General features: G+C 37.4%; 3 protein-coding genes across 8 annotated transcripts; 1 reads left to right on the top strand and 2 right to left on the bottom strand.

Moving 5' to 3' along the window:
* Positions 1 to 415: 415 nt before the first annotated feature.
* On the bottom strand, positions 416 to 5,039 carry LOC140779981 (uncharacterized). Of its 2 annotated transcripts, XM_073125347.1 has the most exons (4): positions 5,024 to 5,039; positions 4,728 to 4,945; positions 3,693 to 3,867; positions 416 to 781 (listed from the first exon to the last, which is right to left on the bottom strand). In XM_073125347.1, the coding sequence occupies exons 2-4, from the start codon at positions 4,864 to 4,866 to the stop codon at positions 691 to 693; spliced, it is 405 nt and encodes a 134-aa protein (XP_072981448.1). In that variant the 5' UTR covers positions 4,867 to 4,945; positions 5,024 to 5,039; the 3' UTR covers positions 416 to 690. The 2 variants fall into 2 exon arrangements, with proteins under 2 accessions (XP_072981448.1, XP_072981447.1); XM_073125346.1 differs by lacking the exon at positions 5,024 to 5,039 and having other exon boundaries at positions 4,728 to 5,017.
* Positions 5,040 to 5,845: 806 nt separating this feature from the next.
* On the top strand, positions 5,846 to 10,861 carry LOC140779956 (uncharacterized protein ycf45). 5 transcript variants are annotated; one of them, XR_012107417.1, is made up of 10 exons: positions 5,846 to 6,080; positions 6,203 to 6,265; positions 6,476 to 6,553; positions 6,719 to 6,939; positions 7,862 to 7,934; positions 8,041 to 8,325; positions 8,879 to 9,022; positions 9,898 to 9,948; positions 10,193 to 10,316; positions 10,433 to 10,861. XR_012107417.1 is itself a non-coding variant. In XM_073125313.1 (9 exons), exons 1-9 carry the CDS (start codon positions 5,886 to 5,888, stop codon positions 10,262 to 10,264), a joined length of 1,182 nt encoding a protein of 393 aa, XP_072981414.1. In that variant the 5' UTR covers positions 5,846 to 5,885; the 3' UTR covers positions 10,265 to 10,454. The 5 variants fall into 5 exon arrangements, 1 of the variants encoding a protein (XP_072981414.1); XR_012107416.1 differs by having other exon boundaries at positions 10,438 to 10,860; XR_012107418.1 differs by having other exon boundaries at positions 10,532 to 10,859.
* A 399-nt stretch (positions 10,862 to 11,260) lies between these two features.
* On the bottom strand, positions 11,261 to 18,979 carry LOC140779947 (CLP protease regulatory subunit CLPX3, mitochondrial-like). Its single transcript, XM_073125299.1, has 15 exons — positions 18,079 to 18,979; positions 17,761 to 17,819; positions 17,539 to 17,639; positions 17,289 to 17,372; positions 15,890 to 15,936; positions 15,083 to 15,157; positions 14,923 to 15,000; positions 14,208 to 14,264; positions 13,389 to 13,459; positions 13,198 to 13,297; positions 12,944 to 13,048; positions 12,490 to 12,552; positions 12,288 to 12,410; positions 11,929 to 12,087; positions 11,261 to 11,588 (listed from the first exon to the last, which is right to left on the bottom strand). Exons 1-15 carry the CDS (start codon positions 18,925 to 18,927, stop codon positions 11,517 to 11,519), a joined length of 2,043 nt encoding a protein of 680 aa, XP_072981400.1. The 5' UTR covers positions 18,928 to 18,979; the 3' UTR covers positions 11,261 to 11,516.
* Between the last annotated feature and the right edge of the window lie 276 nt (positions 18,980 to 19,255).

Here is a 19,255-nt window from a genome sequence, read left to right as displayed (position 1 = left end):
ATAAAACGAGTCAAAATATGCAGTCCAGGTTGCAGCAGCAAACACAAGGAGCGTCATTTTCTTCTCTACAATAGCTACGAAAAAAGTCAAAAGTGTTTGATATGCTTGTGTATATATTTAGTCACTAGAGCATCAACCAAACTATAGGTTGCAGCTCCAGGGGCGACGAGTAAAGTCAAGCATTTTGCCAGTCGCGGAAAACGATTAGTATGACACAATCCTGGGTAACTGTAAATCAAAATCCCCGATAAAGAACAGATGAAGAATGAGAAAACCAGAAGCAGCACATCGTGGAAAATCTGAGATTCATCGAAGGTCGAATTCAGTCAAGAGCTAACAGCTAAGCCATGATTCAAGTTGACCAGATATATCCCAATCCATAGACTGGCTTTGTAGATCTCACAGTCCTCGTGAGTGGCTTAAGAACACCAGACTTGCAACTTAAATAGCATGGAAATCTATTCTATAACAATTCACTTAATCCACAAGTTATAGATGGAGAAAATATTATCAAGTATACTACTTGGTTTATATCCACCAAATGTATGAAAAATGCAAATAGACCCATGTACAGATAAAGTATATCCTAAGGCACTATAAAAGTTTGCATCAGCTAGCAAGCTTAATGTGGCAAGTTAACGACAATTTAGGCACCAAATTATGTGAACAGTGATGAGAGCTTGTGATCCCTCATCGCCACTTCTCAATCTCTTTCGAAGTTGCCTGGACTAGCTTTTTGGTACTCATGGCAATCTCATCAACCAATGCAGCAATACGCTCTCTGTATATTGTAAAATAGGAAAACAAAAAACAGTTGTCAACACATGCATATTTGTACCAAAAGCAAATATTGTAAGAAAAGAGAATGCATGCACAAGTAGATTGATAGCGATGATTAATATGGACAAGGACAAGAAATCAAGAACATAGCACAGATTTTACATGTGTGAAAGATGTAATTTTGAAAAATATCATAGATCACATGGTCTCTAAATTTTATGTAATAAAACATTCATGAGTACTGGATAGATAAAATGTGCATTAATGATGAGATTTTAGATTATTCCTATTTGAAATCTCATCAAATAATTTTTCTCACTAGTGAATAAATTAGAACGAGCAAAAAGATAAAAGAGGGTATGTGGAAAATGTAATATAAGTATATAACAAAAGCAAGAATTTTACTTGGAAACATCTATAAGACAAGTGCATTAGAAAATGAAGATCTCTGCAAGGAGGATCAACTTGGAGGGCCCACTGTTTGCTAACTCTTGTTTAGAGAATTCAGTATAGTATATCATTTCTATGAGTTGCTCAAAGATTATCGTATTCATTAATGATTCAAATAAAATTCACCTAAGTTACTTATTTATGGTAATCCTGGATGCTTCTTATCTACCTAACTCACTAAAACTAAGGTTTCAAAAATCGATGTCGGGATCAGGATCGGCTATCCAAAAAAACAATATGTCTCGGTCGCTTATATCGGATCAAACTATTTTAATTAAACAAAATTCTAAATATCATTTAAAAATGTTGAGAAATTTCTAAAAATTTAAAAAAAATTATAAGAAAATAAGAAATAATAATTACTCAAATATAAAGCCTAAAAAGTAAAAATCTCTCTTCCTCCCTCTTTTCTTTCCTATCCATCTAACTATTAGTCTAAGAAATCCCACTCTCTCCCTCTCCCTCCTCTCTCCCTGACTCTCTCTTCCTCTTTCCCTCTCTCTCCCTTTCTCCATAGCTGCTGGCAGCTGTTGTCAACAGCAATTAGCCTGTAGCAGGGCCGAAACCAGCCAACCGTTTCGGCCGGTCCTACTTAAGATCGGCCAAAACTGGGAACTATGATTAAAACCATGCATACAACACATTAATGAAGTTATGTAGTTCACAAATTCTAAAAGGAATGTAAGATGCATACATTAGTTAATAATTATCCAAGTTGTAGCAAGCTAAATTATACGAACTCCCTTCGAAGTGGCTTGATCCGATCCGCAACCAATTCTGAATAGAATTTAGGGCAGAACTTGCAAGGGCGATTTCGAACGATCTACCTTTGGTCGCTCTAAAAGAGAGCTTTCTAATATATTCAAGGTCTAAAGGTTTGGCTAGCTAGATATGGAGATATCATTTGTACAATGATCGAAGGTTGGAGAGGGCAAACCTACAGGTTGAAGGTCTTTGAGTTGATTTGTGGTGTCGGATGGAGGTGGTGAGATGATGCCGATAAGGATGGTGGCAGTGGAATGTTACAGATGGTGAAAATAGAAAGTGTGTCGATTGAGAGAAGAAAAGGGAGAGGAGTGGGCCACCCCTAAGGGACTAAGATAGTTGACTGGTCAACAAGGGTTAGAGGCAGATGAGCTGTAGGTAGGGGTGAAAACGGATCGGATACAGATCGGATAGTGCTCAACCCATATCCGGATCCGTATTTTTAGTTCGGATACGGATTCGGATACGGATATTGGACGGATAGCAAAATTTAAAACCATATCCTAACTAAACGGATACGGATAATTTTCGGATAAAGGATCGGATCTTAAACGGATATTGATTAAATTTAAAATAATTATAATATTTTATTTAAATATAATTAACATAAAATTATTAAGAGTTTTACAATAAATAATTTTTTTGTATGTCAAATATATAAAATTAGAGAAATTAATCTCTATAAATAATATATAATGTATTATTAGTAATAATATTAATACTTACTATTTAAATAAGCAAACTAAAAACTGTAAATCATTTAAAAAAATATGCGGGTAAACGGATATCCGATATCCGTATCCGAATTTTTTTCAAAAATTCTATCCGTATCCGAATCCGAATCCGAGTCGGATAGAAATTTTTTATCCGAATCCGATCCGAGTCGGGTCGGATAGCGGGTCGGGTCGGAGTTAATCCGACCCGTTTTCACCCCTAGCTGTAGGTGGCTGTTGCCGTGGGTTGAGAGAACGAGAGTTGAGAAGGAGAGGAAGAGAGCTCCGGGCAAAAGGAGATCAATTCATTCCATTTATGTCTAACCTGGTTACACTCCACGATATTTCAAGGTGGCTACTCTTAGATTCAGTTCGATCGAATTGACTCAATCACAAAATAGCAAACCAACTGATAATTAACCGGACTCGAGTGCAAATAACAAAACCTCACAGTTTAAAATGAAATATAAGCTTACTAAATTAAAATAAATTAAACCATGATTCCAAATCAACTAAAAACTACCCTAGGGAGGGTTAGTCTCTCCTCTTGGGTTTGGGTTTGGTCTAGGCCGAACATTACCAACCCACCACTTAAGTCTTATGTGCTAAAATAGGAATAGACTAATATTGAAATAAAAATAGGCTAATTAAGATAAGTGACTCAACCCAACAAGTCCAATGTCCCACGAGATGGTCCAATTTGACCCAGATCACATTACTAAATGGCATCCCAGAAAATAAGGATTCTATTTGATGGAAAAATGTAATGTGTCCTTACCCCCAACACTGCCTAGGAACCCATGTAGAGCATGCAATGTCAAGATTTACAACCACACTAACTGATGCATTGGGGAAAACTACTTTAAGAAATATGACCACAAATTTCATTTGAAAATGTATGCGTGCATGCACATTTATGCATAAGAAACAATCAAAACATGACAATTTCAAATGCTCCCATGTCAGAGTATATGATGTACTTACTGAGGTGGCAGATTTCTTGCCCCGTGGAATAGTTTGCCAACATTTGTGTACTCTTGTTTATCATCATAAGCAATTCCTTTACCCATGCCATAACCAAAACCCAAACCTAGACCGCATCCAGCACCAACTCCAAAGCCGATCTGTAGACCAGGAAATCCAGCCCCAAGGCCTGCACCTGAATAGATAAATGAAAATGAAAGGCTTCCATCCCGGGATCCAAACAAACAGTAGTCTTTGCATAAGCATCAAGTACTATAGGATTCAGATAGATGAACTGCATTGTTGTCAACAAGCAGCAATGCAAGAATATTATTTGCGTTTCTTTTGCCTCCAGATTCAAATACATCTTCCTTCACTTGCATGCCTCAATATAAGTCAAGCAAATCGAACAACAAATTATAGAAGAAGAGTGGCAAAAGGGGGGGAAATGAAATTTAAATTTTAAAAAAAGAAGCCCAGAGAGAGAGAGAGAGAAGAAGAGGGAAAAAGTGGTCAAACAATGAGAAAAGAGACAACTTTTCTAGACTACCACCAATTAATAATGATGCCTGTTGGAATATTGACTGCCCAAGAAGACCAGCTAAGAAAGCTCATGAAGCAAAGTACCAGTACCAATCAATGGTTTCTACCATTTAGAGGTTACAATAAGGTGCACGAAGGCAATAACCTAACCATGATCCTTAATTTTCTCTTTCAAATTACAAGAGAGAACAAAGCAGACACATTAAGGACTTGAACCGTTCCAAATTTAGGTAACAGTTGTTCATGTTTCAGTCCTCTTTTGACCTTGTTCAAACTCGACATGAATGACATCCTCATCTCCTCTTTTCACCTCTAAATTTACCCAAGACTGGAAAGATAAGCATATCTACCTCTAATTGGCGAATCTAAGTATGGAGTTAGTAACCTGCAACAAACACTATGCAGCAAAGTGGTAGTAAAGACAAAACTTTATAGTTACCTCCTTTGAGACTCAAATACAAGGCGGAGACAGGGGCCAGGGATGAAATGGAGAGGAGAGGCTTACAAGCTTACCTCCGAAAAGGCCGACGCCGGCGCCTACACCGCAGCCGGCACCGATGCCAAAAGCGGGGCCGAGTTTGCCGAGATCCTTCGACTTCAACTCAGGGAGCTTCCAAAGAAGGCCCTTTTCGTCGCCCGCCGATTTGGCCATCTCCTCCGCTTCCGCTTTCTCCTCGATAAGGATGCTTCAACAATTCCGATTCCAATCCTAATACCTCAACAACCGTACCCTAGCGAGAATATCGTATGATTCCGAATTCGGACGAGAGAAATTTATAGAGAGGGCTTTTTAGTGTATACGCTATTACCTCTGCAAGGTCCGAGTTTTTGAACAAACTGGGCAACCTATAAATGCTACATTCCAAAATTAATACCACCATAGATTTATACAATTAGAGGTCACTTTCTGCCACGTGTGATGGCATTTGTCACTATAAAACCTTTGGCCCCTCAGTTTATTCTGATATATAATAATTAAATAATATCTTAACTTATTTTAGTATAATAATTTATTATTTTTTCTCATCTTTAGTCCACATCTAATCATTTCTATAGCTTTTGATTAATTTATATATCTTTTCCTGTATATATATATATATATAACCTTGGAATAGTAAAGGGATTAGTAGTAAAATTATATTCCAATTTGGTATTTCCTTTTTGAATGCGGAAGAACTTATGATATGAATGTAATTTATAGCACAATTAGTAAATATATAAGGAAAACAGAGTAGAGATTTAATTTTATATTATTATTTTTTATACTATTTCATACTATCTAGGTATTTGAATATTAATTCGGATACTATTATTCAACTCATATTTGTATATGACGGGTATGAAAATATAGCGTTTTTATTTATGTATAAATTTTAATTTTTTATTTTCTTATAAATATTTATTCAGATAATTAATTCAAATATACAGAGAGGCTAATCGTGCAGGGAATTCTAATGGCAACCCATGGCTTCATTTTAATGCATTTTATGATCTTTATATATATATATATATTAAAAAACGTGACAAATTTATGATGGATCAAGTACTTGTGAGCCAAGGCCAAGTCCAAACCTTTTGGGGCTAAGTTGGGGTCCGGCCGGGTCGGAGGTATTTATCCACAATCGCTTCGCATACACTGCCTTTCTTCCTCTCTAGCTGACGCGGGATCAAATGGACGTGCTCGCGCTCTATCCTCGGCCTTGTTCGCCAACAATTCCTTCCCGATTCCACCTCCAAAAGGCATTCAAATCCTATTCCCTTCTGCGGCGGCGGAGGAATTCTCCCGGAACTCGGTGCTTCGCCGCCTGCGAGGCTACTGACGATGGGTTTGTGGTCGTGGAGGACGACCTCCACGCGCTTCTCGATGTGAGCAACCCACCCTCTTATACTTATCTTTTGGAGTTGGAGATATTATTCGGCTTTGGATCGTGCCATTTTGGGTGTTTGTTGCTGAGTAATGCGTGGGAATGTTGAGTGGTATTTTGCAGATTTTGCCCGGAGATTTGCGAGAGAATCTACAGAATGAACCTAGAAGATCTCAACTTTTGGAGGTAAACATGGGATAATATTGTTGATTTGATAATGTACTAATTGAAACAAAAAAAAAAAAGCCACTTTTTTTTTTTCAATTTAAGAATCGTAGCTCTCACCTTCCATCATTTTTTGATATGAAAGGGCTGTTAAAAATAGACAGAATAGTCCTACAAGGTCTCAAATTTATGTGCGGCTGCTTAAATTTTGCCCTTCTTTCATGCTATTAGGTTGTCCTGGACTTGGGTCGTCGGCCTGAAGCACGTTTCCTTGGTGAATCTGGTGGCCAGTATCTAAGGAATACAGAGGTAACATAAATAATTTAAGGTATGGCTCCTTTAATTACCTGTACTTCCATTACAATGGTCATCTGATCTTGGTAAGCACTTGAAGTGTTTTATCCTGACCTTGCATTGCTGTTAGTTCAGTTTAAGAGGAGGAGTCTGATAGATTGCCTTATTTCCCTGTTTTAGATTTCACTAAAAGAGTTGGAGGAGGCTCAGAAATCGGTAGGAGAATTTGGAGGAGACAACCGAGCAGGAATTGAAGGTACTTTACACAGGATATCTGCAATAAGGAGCAGGAAAGGGATTGTTGTTGGGTTGACTTGTCGAGTCGGCCGAGCAGTTACGGGTCATGTTGACATGGTTCGCGATCTCCTCCAATACAAAGAAAGTATCCTATTTCTAGGAAGGTGTGTTGCTCTTATCTTTCTTGCCTGATATAAAATGAGGACTTGTCAGATGGTCGTTAATCTGTATCCCTCATTCTTCTCTGCCTTTTCTCCAGTTATTTACTGGCCTTGTGATCTGAGTGGTTTATTCTTTGATACAAGATTATCAAGTTCTATTTCTAACTGGGTTATATCTTAATATGATGTAAACTTTATTCAGGGTTCATGGAATTCACCTTGCTTGGTACTCTCTTCATCTGTTATTCAGTGTCTGTCATTGCATATTGAAGTATGAGTTTGACTTGATTTTGGCCTAAATCCTGAAAATAAGTTTGAATCTGATCTATCATGACCTATCTTATACTTTAGGCAGGATCAGAATAACTGGTCTGACTTTGTTTGTGGTACAATCGAAACCAGACCCCTCTGTATGTTGGCTCTGAACAGAGGCTGTTTTGGAGTCCTGTTGACTGTGTACATGAACCCATTTTCGGATGTCCTCTTTTCATTGAGAAACCTTCATCTTCAATCATATATTTCAAATAAGATACACAAATTAGATTCTGAGTTTTTGTACTCTTAAGATTCTAACTTCTTCGTTCATGTTTATTTATGTTATTGTTACTAGTTTGAAGTAGTAAACATATTATTCTCTTTAAGGAAGAGGAACATTATAATCCACTATTCATCCTATTGACCTATGTTTGGAATCAATGTCATAACCTCTCTAGCAATAGGGGTAATGTTAGGATTCCTATATTGCCCTTTTCTTGGCTGGGGGGAGTCATTTGCCAATAATATGAGATTCCCAGGCTGCCAGCCATTGTTTTGACATAATTGAGTATCTTAGCATGTTGAAGTTCTACCTTCCTACAGCTGATCTAATTATTTCTATTCTAGCATCAGCATTAGAATGGGGTATTTCTAACCTTTTATCTACCAGGCCTGGAGTAGGTAAGACGACTGTTATGCGTGAAATTGCCCGTGTTTTAGCTGATGAACTTCAAAAGAGAGTGGTAAGATAAGTTGCTTGCCATTTTGGTAGTGCTTTAGTTTCTTTTTTTTGTGCTAATTAATATGTGATGCCCTGTATTCTTCATTAGTCTATGATGATTAGCATAGGTAATTGTGGACACAAGCAATGAGATCGGTGGGGATGGGGATATTCCTCATGCAGCAATAGGAGGTGCTAGAAGAATGCAAGTTCCTGAACCATCAATGCAGCATAAAGTCATGATTGAAGCAGTTGAGAACCATATGCCTGAGGTGGTTATCGTAGACGAGATTGGGACAGAAGCTGAGGCCCTTGCCTGTCGGTCTATTGCAGAAAGGGGAGTGATGCTTATTGGCACTGCCCATGGAGAAAGATTGGGAAATATCATAAAAAATCCCACTCTATCTGATTTGGTATAACAGTGGACATGCAACCTTTTACACCTTACAAGTTGAATCTTCACAATATTTTTCCTAATTATTCGTCACTTCATTGCCATATGTACTTAAGGGTATTAAATGGCTCACTTTGTCTTGTTATGTATCTCTTTTAGCTTTTAGATTCTGATACAACTGGTTGTTGAACATCATGGGCTGAATGGCTAATATGTAGCTATTTTGGACGTTTCATTGCTTTCATGCCCTAAAAGTTCTGTTTTCAGGATTTTGTTTCCCATAATGATCTGTTGACACATGCATACTATATATGAGAGCATTACACTAAGTTCCTAGGTGCAGATCTCTACTCTATGGCAACATCACAACATGTAACAAGCTTCAAACTTATTGACCGTATTTACTCTACATGTCTATGTAGTAGACTCATTAGCTACAAATCTTTGAATTTGAGATGTCAGAAGGTTGTCTAGCCATGCCTTTGTTGATCATATTTTTAGTTTTTCAGCTTAGGACTCTAGCTAGTTAAAGTGCAATGATGTCATTATCATTCTTTCCTTGGAAATTGCAGGTTGGGGGAGTGGAAACTGTTACCTTAGGTGACGATGAAGCTCGGGCTAGACGTAGCCAGAAAAGCATTCTTGAGAGGAAGGCTCCTCCAACATTTCCTTTTCTTATTGAGATGAGGGAACGAAACTACTGGGTCACTCATCGGGTATGTATGTGCCTTTTCATTATGAAAATGTGATGTTTCAATTCTATGCAAATGGATACTTAAAGACGGTAAGGGGGAGCTTTAATAGGATCAATTGCATTAGAGCAAGACCGTGCCATTCAGAACTATCCACAACTGAGTTGGGCATTTCATTGTGAAGCTTGATTTGATTCTTGGGGACATGCCTCTCTGTATTAGATGATTAAGACTGTTGAGTGGAGGTTTAATTATGTTGGATGCTTGGAACAAAATTGTTTGTTGAGAATTGCATCTGGACGTTAATAAAGCTGGCTGTCTTGATAGTGTGAAGACGTTTTGGAATTGGCAAGAGCTGGAGTGGCATAATGGAAATTAAAAATTCCCTAAATCAAGATGTTCTTGAGTTATCTGTTTGACAAACAGTGCAATTTGCTTTTACTGGTCTTTCACATGACCACCCTGAATATTGGTGTTGATTTGTTTCTTTGCTTTCCACTTACATTTACATGCTTTATTTTTCAGAATCTTCTCTTTGTTACACTATCATAGCTTCTTCAAAATTGATCGTGTAGAATTAGATAAGTGACCTTAGAATGTGGCTACATGATTAGTGTATTAAAGTTTGAGATTTCACAAACTTAGGGTTCACATCATCGAGTGGAGCATGATAAGCCTTCCCACATATAATAGAGCAGAGACATGCCTTGACTGAATTGTTTCAGCTTGCAAATCTGCAGCATTCAGTTAATCTTAGATAAAATACTGATAAATTGGGTCTCCTGTAATCATGCTAATTTTTCCAAATTACTTTTAGATTAAATATGAAATAGAGATTTTTTACTGGATCCTGCAAACTTATCATAATTTTTAATATTTTTGCTACTTCCATTGTGCAGACAGAGAGGAGTGTTGATATGTTGCTTCATGGTAAGAAGCCATTGGTTGAGGTATGCCATTGAGCAGAAATTCTTCAACTTCTCTGGTTAATCTTTAATAAACTAGTTTCTTGATGTATCTACGCCACACCATATTGATCTCACTCCTGATAACATCTACCTATGTAACATGAGCTATTGCCAAAGTAGATGTGGTTATTACTTAGAAGTTAATGCTGGATGTCTGATTCTAGAACTCGTTGATTTCCACTCCAGCTACAATGTAGATTGATTAACTGACGAGCATATCTTACAGGTGAGGAGAAGGGATAACCAGTTCAATGTTGTCATCGAAAGATGGAAAACATATGATGGAGATGGGATCTAAGGAGCTTAAATGTAACTGAGTTTAGCCAAAGTATGGCCGTGCACAATAGGAGGTAACGTTTTATAGTTTGATCTGATCTGCCCAGTGTCTTTGCTGACATCGACTTCCAATAATGTGGATCGATGTACTTGAATGTTGTTACTATCATTCTTGATCTTTTTATTGTAGTTCAGATAACCTCTTCAATGACTACAGAATCCACAGTATTACCATTAAAATTTCAAGTGGACTGTCCCTACTTAATACTTTATGTGCTGAATAGCGAAGACCATAATTGGAGTATCTCAAGGGATAGAAGACTCAAATTTGCTCGGAAAATGATAGCTGGTGGAAGTAAATTAAGCAATGCCTTGTGCCCTGGCAAACTTAAGCAGTTAAAGAATAAAGCATGTCATATCTGATCATTCCAGATGGAGAGTATCTTGAATCAAGTGAAAGAAAAAAATATAGCATTTCACTTTGGGATAGCGTTTTACAAATAATTCATTGTCGAGTTCTTATGTATGGTTTAGTATAGATGAAAAAAATAGTCTTATACTTTGGGCATCTATAGTCATATTGCTTATAGCTCATAGAATCTGCTGTCTTTCTTCAACAAAATTTGAATGCTTTATGAGTTGCCTGAAAGTTATTTAACAGTGTGCTTCCAATAAACAGTCTAGTTTACAGAAAAAGAAAGGAAAATTATATATATATATTCTATTTCTTGAATGAAAAAACTCACTGACACTAGCAAAACAAGAGGGACCCTGAGTTGAGGCACGTTTTATAAAAAAATTGTTTCTTATAACGGAAATTTGTGCTTATAAAATGATTAGTTTCATCATAAGTAGGTCATTAAACATGCTATTATAAAAATAAAAATAAAAATAAAAATTGCAAAGCCACATAACTTTTAGGTAATTATGACCCAAGGCCAAAATTACTTCCTCAGTCCCTGCACAATTGATTTTGCAAGAGTTCCTTATGAACCTTTCTAGTAGAAAAATCTACCCATAGATAAATTAGCTAAGAACGTATTTATAGAAACACAGTACACGTAGGAGCTTAAATTAGCAAGGGCTGTTCATTGAGAACAGCTGTTGACAAGGATCATAATTACATTAGCACAATTATTTTTTTGAGAGATAGGTAATTACATTAGCATAATTAATTTGTAGATTTCACAATACATCGACACTAGTGGGGATTACATGCTCAGGGCTCTACTACTGAGCTCAGCTCCTCCTCCCATCCTACTAGAATGTATGAATTACATGCTCATTGCTCTCGAAGAGAGTTCAGCTTCTCCTTCCAATTCACCCTCGGGTACATCAGATTTCCCCTGCAAAGATTTGCCAACCAGCATACAGTTTGTTAGAAATTTGCAGTCTTGGATCATTCCAAGATAATGAACTAGATATGCAAGCTGGATTGCACCAGCTGTTTGACCCAAAGAGCAAGCATATAGAACGAGATAAATCCCATCTATTTAGAGTCTGCTAAATGGATAAATTTCTTCCATTCAGCTGTAATATATGTAAGGTAGCTTACATATTTACATTTTATCCAAAAACCTTATTTGAAATTTAATATTGTATCTACAAAATTGTTCTTCTAGTTCTACTTAAAGCTTCCATCATGTTTTGGACTAGTAGTAACTTCCACAGACAAATAAAACATACCACAGTATCCTTCTCTTTGTTTTCAGAGATATAGCGCTCGAGAGCGCCATCACCTCGAAGAATCTTAGCTCCACAACCTGGTTGATGTACAGAGCCAACAGCTTCCTCATCAACAACGACTGCATCTATCCGCTCATCTCCTGCTTTTACATCTGGAATCTGATGGAGGATCATTGTGATCAATCAGATAATAACAAATAATAGAGATAATTTTGTTAAAATTAATAATAATGCAAAAGAGTCTAGAGAATAGTTCATGCTTCTTTCTCGGACTTTAATTTCTAAATTTTCAGGATTTTGTTACATAATTTAATTCTCAACAAGGAGAAAAAAATAATCTAGATAGTCAAGAAGCATACCTCATACATGGCCTCAGTAAGAATACTTTCCAAAAGAGCCCTTAAACCACGTGCACCAGTACTCTTGGCCATTGCTTTTTTTGCAATTAACCGAAGAGCAGTGTCTGTAAAATGTAGCATAACCTGGAAGAAACTGGTGTAACTAAAGATGGTTTGGACATACAGTCATACACAGAATGATACAAGGAATAGGCATGCTCACGTTGTTCATGCTGAATAGTTTCTTGTATTGTTTGCCGAGGGCATTTTTTGGCTCTGTCAAGACCTAAGTTAGAAAAACATAAGTTCTTAGTGTAGCAAAAATCAATATATAAACTTAATAAAGGACTTCCAATCATCAGATTACAGCAAACAATTAAGTAACCAATAGAAAATTTAAGGAAAAAAAATAGTTTACAAATATAATTTGAGTATGATAAGCTTTATAAAAGCTTGACTATGCTGAATACGACATTTATTGCAGGAAACCAAGAATTGTTTTTGCACGTGGAAAGAAGAGAGATAACATACAGTGTAAACCAATAAGACCATTTGCTATATAAAACATCAGAGTGGAGGAAAATGAAAATTCATATAAAACAACAGAATTACAAATCGAGGACATCTGATCAGTTTTTAAAGACAAAAAAGAAAAAAACTCCAACTGTGTCTTATACCTGAACAAGTTGCTCTTCATTCAGAGCCGATAAACTAACTAGTATAGGAAAGCGTCCAATAAATTCTGGAATCATGCCATATGCTACAAGATCAGCACTCTCAACCTGTGAAAACAGAATAGAAGTATCATAGGGAGATATGTCACAGTTGAAATAAGAGTTAAACATGCACATCTATATTGAAATCAAACATATCTTGAAGTGATACAGTTTTCAAGAGTTGGCCTCTGAAAGCCTATCAGCTCTATGCTTACTGATTCTAACAAGGATGATGTCACGACAGCATTTGTTAAGCCTCCACTTCTCATGTTTGAACGTACTGGTGCTCCAAAACCTATAGAAGAATCTTGTCGTCTGTTTCAGGTCTAAAGGTCAGGCCACCTTCAAAACTGCATATTAAGTGAAATAATGAGGAAAACGCCCATATATGTTCAAATAATGCTACCTCTCTGAAATTGTTTTCTCCAAATCAACAAAAGCGCCACCACATATAAAAAGAATATCTTTTGTATCGATCTGCATATTGACACAAGCATTGGTTAAAGAAATGAAATTACTTAAGCACACCCATCACACCTATTGAAGTTAAACATAGGTATTTTATAAATTTCAAAAGCATGATATCAAACCAACACTGAGAGCTTCCTCTTTCTCCCTCCAGTTTTAAGATTGAGACTAGATAAAAACTTACACGTCAACTATAGAAATAATGCACCTAATAGTGTCTTTATTGTTTTACATCTGGTGATATACAACATAACACATCAACATCAAGGGAACTAGACAGACTGACCTCCAGAAACATAATACTTCAAAAATGGACAAGTTTAGTGCAGTTGATTACACATCAACATCAAGGAAACTAGGACAGCCTTACCTCCAGAAACATAAAACTTCAAAAATGGACAAATTTGGTGCAGTCGATTACTCTCAGTTGTGTACCTTACTACCTTATGGATGCATATAGATTATAGGCCTTATTGTGGAAATAAATTGGCATTTAAAGTTGATAATTCTCTAGGCTACAAGCCTGGGAATGTTCATGAGACGTTCTTACCTTGCAGGTGACTTGCACAACTTCACTAGCAGAAAACCACAAGTACAATAAAAAAAATGAAGCACACATGGAGATCACTTTATAGAATAAAAATGATCAAATGTGGCACTATAACTTTACAGAGCATATAATATGAAGCCTCAATATTCAAAAACTAATATATGATTCAAGCTACATATTCTTGCAAAACACATCATTTTTGGTTACCTGTATATTGTCACCCCGAGGGTGCTTCCTGGCTCCTTTCTCGGGTACATTGACTATCTGCAAACAAGAATTTTGTCAAAAATGAATTAGAAACTGAAGTTCAAATATTGTAAGAGCTATGTTACTTGATGAGATAGCTGTTTTAGCAAAAGAAGCAGATTTATCTACATTCGACATTGAAAAGCATATGAAACAATTTACAATCAAACTAGCAAATTGAAAGGCCCATGTTCTGATTTCAGATGCCTTCCTTCTTTCAAGCATGCGAGAATAAAACATAGCTTATTGATGCCCTTATTCACAAACAAGATACTTCATCCAATCACAGGAACAAGCCTCACGAGAAGTTGGCCATCTCACAGTTATAAAGATCAAAAGAGGAGCAGCAATAATCAAGTACAACTACTCAGTAAAGTAATTAGAAGAAAAAAATGATAAAAATAATCCATGTGTTACTGCAATTCTGTGTAGCACTACTGTTACATGTGATGATTCTCTTAATAAATGCAGAGTATATAGTCCACTGGGAAGTACACAACCTGTAGAAAATTCTTGAAGGACAGCAAAATGCATGCATGGTTTAGGACTTGAAATTATTTATTCATATGGGCCCCATAAATCCAAAGCAAAGATCCTAAGAGCAATATACATCAAATATTTAAGTATAAGTTAAGAAACTACATCAACTGAAAACAAAATATAATGTATCACTTACAGTGCCTTCTAGCATTTTTAACAATGCCTGCTGAACACCTTCGCCAGATACATCTCTACTAATATTAAGACTCTCAGCCTGCATGCAAAAGGAAAAAATGATGAAGATTGTTCCCCGTAAATAAATCTGTATTGAAAGCAAAGATCTAATCAAGTCAAACCTTCTTTGTTATCTTATCAACTTCGTCAATGTACACCATTCCCTGTTGAGCTGCTTGCACATTAAATTCAGCAACCTAAATATGCCAAAAGTAAAACCATAAGCATCGAATACAAAATTCCAAAGAGAAGCAAAACTAGAAAAGATCAATCAACTAGTAACAGGCGATATTGGAAGTTTGGAACCATGGAAGGGAAATACATATCAATAGCAGCCAAAAGAATCTATCATTAATGCATGCACCAAAATTCGGACTAGAATCCTGGATCTTCATAATAATCCACATCAGACAAAATAATCTGACAGTTGTTAGGACATTTCTGGAAAAAGAATCAAAACTGAAGCATAACATCTTATCGCAGGATAATCATTGGTTCAAAGAAAGGGGAAAAAGAATTTCCTAAACAAAGTAAGGCCTATTTCATATTGATGCTACAACTTAATATTCCTAGCATATATTAAGAAAGCAAAGGAAGCCCTGATCACAAGGACAACTAAACTGAGGAACTTTTCAGCTTGTAGATCTGATTGCAAACAACCCACAATGCTACATATTTCAAATTGTATGAGCTATTAGTGGATTGCACAATTTTTTCTACAAGGTGGTAAAAAAGCACAATATCTTCTAAACAATTAAAGGATCTATAATGATGCAGCCACAAGAAAAAAGTTGATGCATGTGAATGGTAAAGAAACTCAAGCATTGCAACTCATCATGTAACACATTCCACCGTCTTTAGAACAAGGACATTGTTAGAAGTTAGAACTGAGGTACAAATTATGCATGAGGAATGTTTCAGAACTGTACCGTCAGTAGCTTGTATAATATGGACTCAACATCCTCTCCAACATAGCCTGCCTACAAGAACATTGTATATTCAGTTTTGGTAATAGAAAAGGAGTAAAATCATAAGAAGAACGCACGAGATAACAAGTATGCACAAGATAACAAAAATAGACTAGTTCATTTTTTAATTATCCAATCATAGACATATAGTTGTTCATCATTTTCAATTATTATATATATTAAGTTAGTGACTTGGCTATCAAAGTATCAATAAAACTGTTATTTAGAAATTATTAAGTTCATTCAGTCAAACTGCATCATAGATCACACCCAGAGGAAGTTCTTCATCTTGAAGAAAAAGATACTTTGATTGTCCTATTATCTGTTGGTTTACAGCAAGGTACTCCAGTATTAAGTTAAATATCAGGCATGTTCATATTTTGGAGGCCGTTCCAAAACTGAACAAATGATAGGAAATTAGGTTAAATATTTTATTATTTTAAACCCCTGTTTGGACCAAAATTACTACCCCTGAAGTTTGTTTTGTATTATTAGCCTCCTTGCATTTTTTATTATGTTGCAACTGTTTAACAATGTTCGTGCATTTTTAATTTTAAACTTAATTGTCGGTTTAAATAAAAATCACTTTACCTCTATAAAACTTTTTACTTTGTACAATAAATTACCCTCAACATTCTTTTAAATACATATATATTTAACAGAAGCATGGTCATTTAAGGTCATTTCGTCATCTCTGTTAATGGTATTTGTATTTACAATTTAGTCAAAAGAGAAGGAAGGCGTACTAATACAAAACTAAGTTTATAGGAGTACAATGATTTTGGTCCAAAATACAAGAAGATAAAATGTATTTAACTGTAAGAAATTATACAATACCAATCCTCTTTTCTAATTAAAACATTTGGGATTGCTTTTATTAAAAGCAACTTGTTTAGACTACATAACTGTCCAGAACTTCGAGCAGGCATAAAGTTGTGTATGTACAAGAACAGCCCATGATCTCATCCATCAATTAGATTGCAGCCTTACACACACACGACAAAGCATCAGAAATCATATGTATTCTATAGAATTACAGGTGACAAAAAGATATTACAGACATGCAAACAAATAATATAAAGTCAACGCAAGCCAATAGAAAATGTTATATGCTATGTTATCGTAGAATAGTGACCTAAATTTAAGAATGTCATCTTGCAGTAGATAGTGACTTTACAAGTTATATGTCCAAATGCAAGATCTTAAGATGAAAAGCTAATTCGTCTACCAAAGAATAATTGAATACAGAAGTACACAAGAGGTCCCTGTGCGTACTACTAAAGAACAATAGACAAAAGGCAAAAGAACTGAATAGATAAACATATAGCATTATACAAGAAATTTTAAAATATCAAGAGACTTGCCTGTGTCAGTGTTGTTGCATCAGCAATTACAAATGGCACATTCACAAACCGAGCTAATGTCTTGGCGAGCAGTGTCTTCCCTGTCCTTGCAGAAAGAATCAAATAAGGTCAGCTAACCAACAAAACTCAGAAGATTGTCCAATCACTTTCCTTAAGCTAGATACAATCTAAACATCATTTTTGTTCAGAGGAAAGTAGGATTCCCTCTACACAGGATATAGAAAAAGTAAAGGGCAGATACTGTACCTGAGCCAGTAGGACCCATCAAAAGTACATTGCTTTTCTCTAGCTCCACGTTATCGTCATCATCAGCTTCTGTCTCAAAATTACCTGAATCGGCTCCAGACCTACGCATTATTTATTTGAACTTAAGCTCACTAGTAGCCATCAAAGAAAAGCACCAGCCAGAAATAAAAGGTGATTCATACACAAGAACAAAGTGTACACCAAGGCTCCCTAGGAACTAACCCTTTCACTGATCCATGGTATATTCTTTTGTAATGGTTGTACACGGCCACAGATAGCACCTGCAATATAGAGTATCTGTAAACAATTGCGATAAGAAAACCCAGAAAATTCATAATGTATTATATTCATTCCAGGATTTCAAATGATAAATTAATTTCTGTTCGAATTTATTAGCCTTATAGTAATTACTTGTCTCCACCTTGCCCTTCCATTTCCAAGCACTCAATTTTAAAATTGCTAACCCGCAAAGATGATAAAACTCACTCTTTTAAGCAATCAAACTTCAATTAAGAAACAGGAAAACGATAAAAATCCAACCTTTTTAGCGCGTTCCTGTCCAATCACATACTTATCAAGCCCCTTGCAGATCTCCTTCGGAGTCGGCAAATCCTTCCCCAAAGTTGATCCACCCCATCCCTCCTTGACCCCAAAGCCACCCCCACCACCCACTCCCCCTCCCCCTCCTCCTCCTCCTCCTCCTCCACCACCTCCACCCGAACCGCCGGGGCCCGAAACCCTAACAACGTTCAAATTCGGCGGAAACGGCGGACCAGGGGGCGTATGCACCGCGATCCCATTCCCGCCTCCCTCCACCGTATTCCCCGGCATCGGCGGCCAATTATCCGGTGGCTCTCCACCGTACGAAGACCTCAACGCCTCCCAAAACGATGAAGACCCCCTAATTCTCCCCCAATTCTCCTCACCCTTGTCAGGATCGGGGCTCCGGACGCGGCCGATCTCCACGAAGGTCCCCTGGAGTGGGACCAACTTGTTGGGGTGGAAGTAGTACGCGGTCTTGCAGCTAGGGCAAAGGTTAAGCGCCTGGTATCCCCCGCCCCGATCGGGCGTAGGGGGTGGACGGTTGGAGAAGATGACGTCCATGTGCTTCGAACATCGCGGGCAGTGCGCCTCGGCTCGGATACGGCGGGTCGGGAACGCGTCTGATGATCCGCCTCCACCTCCAGCACCACCGCCACCATCCCACTTATGTCGCTCTTGCTGGTGGCGGTGCGCCGCGGCGGCGGAGGATGGCGTGGCAGATGAAGAGGAGGAGGATGTCCGATAGCGGTGGAGGGATTCGGATGCGTCGGCGGCGGCGGTGGCCTTCCGGGCCAAGCGCGTAACGGGGTCTCGAAGCTTCTTGAATCGGAGAATTCCCGACATCATATCGGGATCGAGGAGAGAGAGAGAGAGAGAGAGATTGGAGAAGGGTAGATGGGGGGGATGGGAGCTGGGAAAATTGCGGTGGAATTCCAGATGTCCGGATGAGGTAGATCACAGACCGTCAGATTGATGCCCTTGACGCTTTGGGATTCGCGCTGTCAAGGAGTTTTCAGATCAGACGCGAGTGTTCGGATTAGACTCGATGTCGATAGTTGGTAGTCACCTTATCGTACTATTGGATCCGATGGCCTAACCCCATGCATGGCTCGATCCAAAAATCAAATACCATTTTGATTACTTTTTGCATATGACCAACTTCCCTATGGTCCTA

Source organism: Typha angustifolia, chromosome 3 (assembly GCF_048772165.1).
Source record: "Typha angustifolia cultivar Huaian chromosome 3, ASM4877216v1, whole genome shotgun sequence".
In the NCBI taxonomy this organism is placed as follows: Eukaryota; Viridiplantae; Streptophyta; class Magnoliopsida; order Poales; family Typhaceae; genus Typha; species Typha angustifolia.
The sequence above is the reverse complement of the archived record's forward strand: the minus strand, read 5'-3'. Positions and strand labels throughout refer to the sequence as shown.

Coding starts and splice junctions, on each gene's coding strand:
- LOC140779981 (XM_073125347.1), bottom strand. CDS start 4,866: ATGGCCAAATCGGCGGGCGACGAAAAGGGCCTTCTTTGGAAGCTCCCT. Junction 3,868..4,727: donor CGGCGTCGGCCTTTTCGGAG/GTAAGCTTGTAA, acceptor TTATCTATTCAG/GTGCAGGCCTTGGGGCTGGA. Junction 782..3,692: donor GCAAGAAATCTGCCACCTCA/GTAAGTACATCA, acceptor TACAATATACAG/AGAGCGTATTGCTGCATTGG.
- LOC140779956 (XM_073125313.1), top strand. CDS start 5,886: ATGGACGTGCTCGCGCTCTATCCTCGGCCTTGTTCGCCAACAATTCCT. Junction 6,266..6,475: donor GAAGATCTCAACTTTTGGAG/GTAAACATGGGA, acceptor TCATGCTATTAG/GTTGTCCTGGACTTGGGTCG. Junction 7,935..8,040: donor ATGAACTTCAAAAGAGAGTG/GTAAGATAAGTT, acceptor TGATTAGCATAG/GTAATTGTGGACACAAGCAA.
- LOC140779947 (XM_073125299.1), bottom strand. CDS start 18,927: ATGATGTCGGGAATTCTCCGATTCAAGAAGCTTCGAGACCCCGTTACG. Junction 17,640..17,760: donor TACCATGGATCAGTGAAAGG/GTTAGTTCCTAG, acceptor AATAATGCGTAG/GTCTGGAGCCGATTCAGGTA. Junction 17,373..17,538: donor GATGGGTCCTACTGGCTCAG/GTACAGTATCTG, acceptor CTGCAAGGACAG/GGAAGACACTGCTCGCCAAG.